The sequence below is a fragment of the Peromyscus leucopus genome, chromosome 20 (assembly GCF_004664715.2).
Source record: "Peromyscus leucopus breed LL Stock chromosome 20, UCI_PerLeu_2.1, whole genome shotgun sequence".
Taxonomy (NCBI): domain Eukaryota; kingdom Metazoa; phylum Chordata; class Mammalia; order Rodentia; family Cricetidae; genus Peromyscus; species Peromyscus leucopus.
Window position 1 is genome coordinate 17,343,537 of NC_051080.1, and position 3,247 is coordinate 17,346,783.

The window sequence follows — 3,247 nt, forward strand, 5'->3', positions numbered from 1 at the left end:
CCTGTACCTGACTCAGTCTCAAGTCACCAGGTACTTCCTTCAAAGAGCCAGCAAACCTCATCATTCACCCTGACTTCTATGAAGGCACATTTCTGATTCTGTCAATTTTCGACTATACCTCAGATGCATGAGCTTCTCCCCTTCCTTAGAACAGGACTCTAAGAGAGCTGGCTTGGCCGCCCTGATTTCTGTTGTTATCCCTGGAAAGGCCCTGAGCTCATCACTATTGACAGACACCTGTAATGATAGTGTCAAGACTGAATATGAACATCCTCTGCACTGACCTATGACCCACAAGAATAAGGCAGATCAGATGGGGAAGACATGTCTATGGCAGAAGGTAAAGGCTTCCATTTCCAAATATCCTAAGTGAATTACAGGTAAGACTTCTAAAACAGAGAAAGCCAATTCATTCAGATACCCATGAGGGCTTAATAGGGTCATATTTGACCCTGTAGAAAATAAATACAAGGATCATAAGAGAAGACTCAGGACCTTCCCTGGTTTAGAGAGTGAGGGCAAACACAAATAAAGGCCTCCTTGGGCAGAAAGAAGATGAGGGAGATGGTGTGGTTCTCAGGCAGGAAACAGATGTGTGAGGAGGCTGCAGACCTCAGACAGCAGCAGCCAGCAAGAACTCCCAGCAAAGGAGACCTTCCCGACCCTGCCTGCGGGAAGGATCTCACACCAGACAAAACACAGCCAGGTACCGCCAGCAAATGACCCCATGTCAGCAGTGAGCAAAATATTTTCAAAAGGCATCATGGACTCAGTTCAACAAGTTGATAAAAGGAAGGGAGAAAAAGGTAACGTAAAGGAAATGAACATGGGGCCAAACAAAGTAAGTAAATTAGGAAATGGCACCTGGATGACTCAAGTTAGCCCAACAGTGACAAGTCACCTTGACAGCAGGGGACGGCCCCATGCTAAAGACAGGACATTTTCCTTCTCCTCACTCAAACTGCACCCCTGAGTAAGAAAACAATGTCTGGGGGGCATTCTCTGGCATGCCTGACCTGGGCTCCCTCAGACTTTCCAAGGCACCAACACCAAGGCGAGCCTGAGAAATCCTCAGGGCTGGTGGTCGAGGCAGGAAGCTGATGAGGAGAATGAGACAAGGAGAAGGTCTACGAGATCCCAGAACAGAGACCTAGGCAGCCCTAGAGCAACCAAAATTACCATGAAACTCCATTAGTAAGACTACATCCTGTCTGCCCGCCCCAATCACAGACCATAAGTTTTAAGATGTGGGTGAGGGAGACCTAGACATGGTCTACATAAGAACTCTCCATGCTAACTTTGCCAGTGTGAGGTTTTTTTGTTTTTTTGTTTTTTGTTTTATAAATGTTCTTTTTTTTTTTTTCAGAAGAAAACAACTTTATTTTCATTAATTCACAAAAACAACACAGTTGGTTCAGGAGGCCATCACTTGCCCAGTCCCAACACTACAACAAGCCTCAGTGAGTATCTACACAGTTAGGACTCTTTAATAGCTATTAGAAGGAAGGTTCAGTCAGGGTCCAAACGTGCACTGTCAATCATGTAGAGCCCACTTCAATCTCTTTCGTTTCAACTTCTTGATTAGATCAAACCATTTGCAATTCTGCACCGCCGCAAAACCTCATGGAAGCCCTCTCAGAGCTTGACGTCACTCTGGTTCTGGGCACACTCCAGAAACTGTTTGATCTCAAGAGAGCAAGGCCCAAAAGACTGTTGGTTCACAGGCTGGGTTCCCTGGTAAGTGATGTCAGGCCTCGCGGGCTCAGCATCACCACCTCCACTGAAGCCCCCAGTGATGGCATGACCCAGGGTGTGCCCCACTGTGGACCCCACAGCCACACCAGCTACAGTGGTGGCCATCTGGGCCATCAGGCCTGGCTGCCTGGGGGCAGCGGCAGGGGAGCCGACTGCAGATGGGGCAGCTGCTGCTGGAGGATGAGCTGCAGGTGCTTGTCTGGGAGCAGCCCTCATCTGAGGGGCCCGGCTGACCGGAGGGGCCACCCGGGAAGAGCGGCTTCAGCTTCCACGCGGCATCCTAAGTGCTCACCCTCTCGCAGTCAGAAAACGACTAACTGCTAGATGTTCTTTTTTTAAAGACCTTTTATAATATAATATTTCATTAAGTCTTTTAGTATTTTGTATGATGGATTTGTATGACATTCACCTCCAGTTCTCCCTAGCTCCTCCCAGATCCAACCCCCATCTTGCCACTCCTCCCAATTGTGTGCCTTCCTTTTTTTTTTTTTTTTCTTTTTTTTGTAACAGTGAGTTCACTTTGCTGCCCATATGCATAAATGGCATCTACTGGAGCATGAATGTCAACCTACCAGGACCACATCCTTAAATAAAACTGTCTGTCTCTTCCCCAGAAGACATCAGCTGTCCAAGCTGCTTGGTTAAAGATGGGGGCCCTTAGCTCCTTCCCACCTCACTCTGGGATGTTGGCTGGCTTGATCTTGTGCGGGTCTTGTGTAGACAACCACAGCTGCTATGAGCTCACGAATGCTGTGGTCCTGACATGTCCGGAAGACACTGGTTTGCTCTAATCTTCCCCACCTTCTGGTTCTTGCATTCCTTCCACTCCATCTTCTGTGATGGCCCCTTGACCTTGGGGAAGATGGGTGTAAACACATCATCTGCAGCTGAGCATGCCACTGATACTCTCTGGACTTTGACCAATTGTGAGTTTCTGCCATAGCCATCATCTTCTACACAAAGAAGCTTCTCTAGTAAGGACTGAGTGCTGCACTCACCTATGGGTCCAGAGGGATGATTTAAACAGCAGTTCAATAGTATGTCCATTAACAAAGTAACAGTAGTAATTTTTTTTTACAGATCTATATTTGTTGTACTTAGAGATAAGTTCCATATCATGCTCACTTTTTAAACTTGCCTGTACGCCTGTACCAGTCCCAATAACCAGTTGTTTATTGAAAGTTTCCCTGTAGCTAGAAGCCAGAACTCATAGGCCTGATGATGCTGAGGCTGGGATCTGTCTACAGTTACTTTCTGATACTCTGTCCTCCTACCCTGACATGTGACCACTGAGATGCCTGGTGAGATGCCCAAGTGGCCACTCTCCACCTCAGCCCTGTACCTTCCTTCCCTCACTGCCTTTGCTCGACAGTTCTATAATGATGCATTTCCGTAATTTTCTGCCCTTTCCCCCATATTCAAAATCTCCTGAATTTGGTGCCCTTACTTTGGGCAGCAAGGGTACTCTGACCGGTGTCCTGTAATGTCCCTT

The 3,247-nt window shown here is 47.3% G+C and overlaps 1 protein-coding gene across 1 annotated transcript; it reads right to left on the reverse strand.

Moving 5' to 3' along the window:
* Positions 1-1,559: 1,559 nt before the first annotated feature.
* On the reverse strand, positions 1,560-2,047 carry LOC114699181 (coiled-coil-helix-coiled-coil-helix domain-containing protein 2-like). Its single transcript, XM_028878112.2, has one exon. It carries the CDS (start codon positions 1,969-1,971, stop codon positions 1,636-1,638), a length of 336 nt encoding a protein of 111 aa, XP_028733945.1. The 5' UTR covers positions 1,972-2,047; the 3' UTR covers positions 1,560-1,635.
* Positions 2,048-3,247: the final 1,200 nt, after the last annotated feature.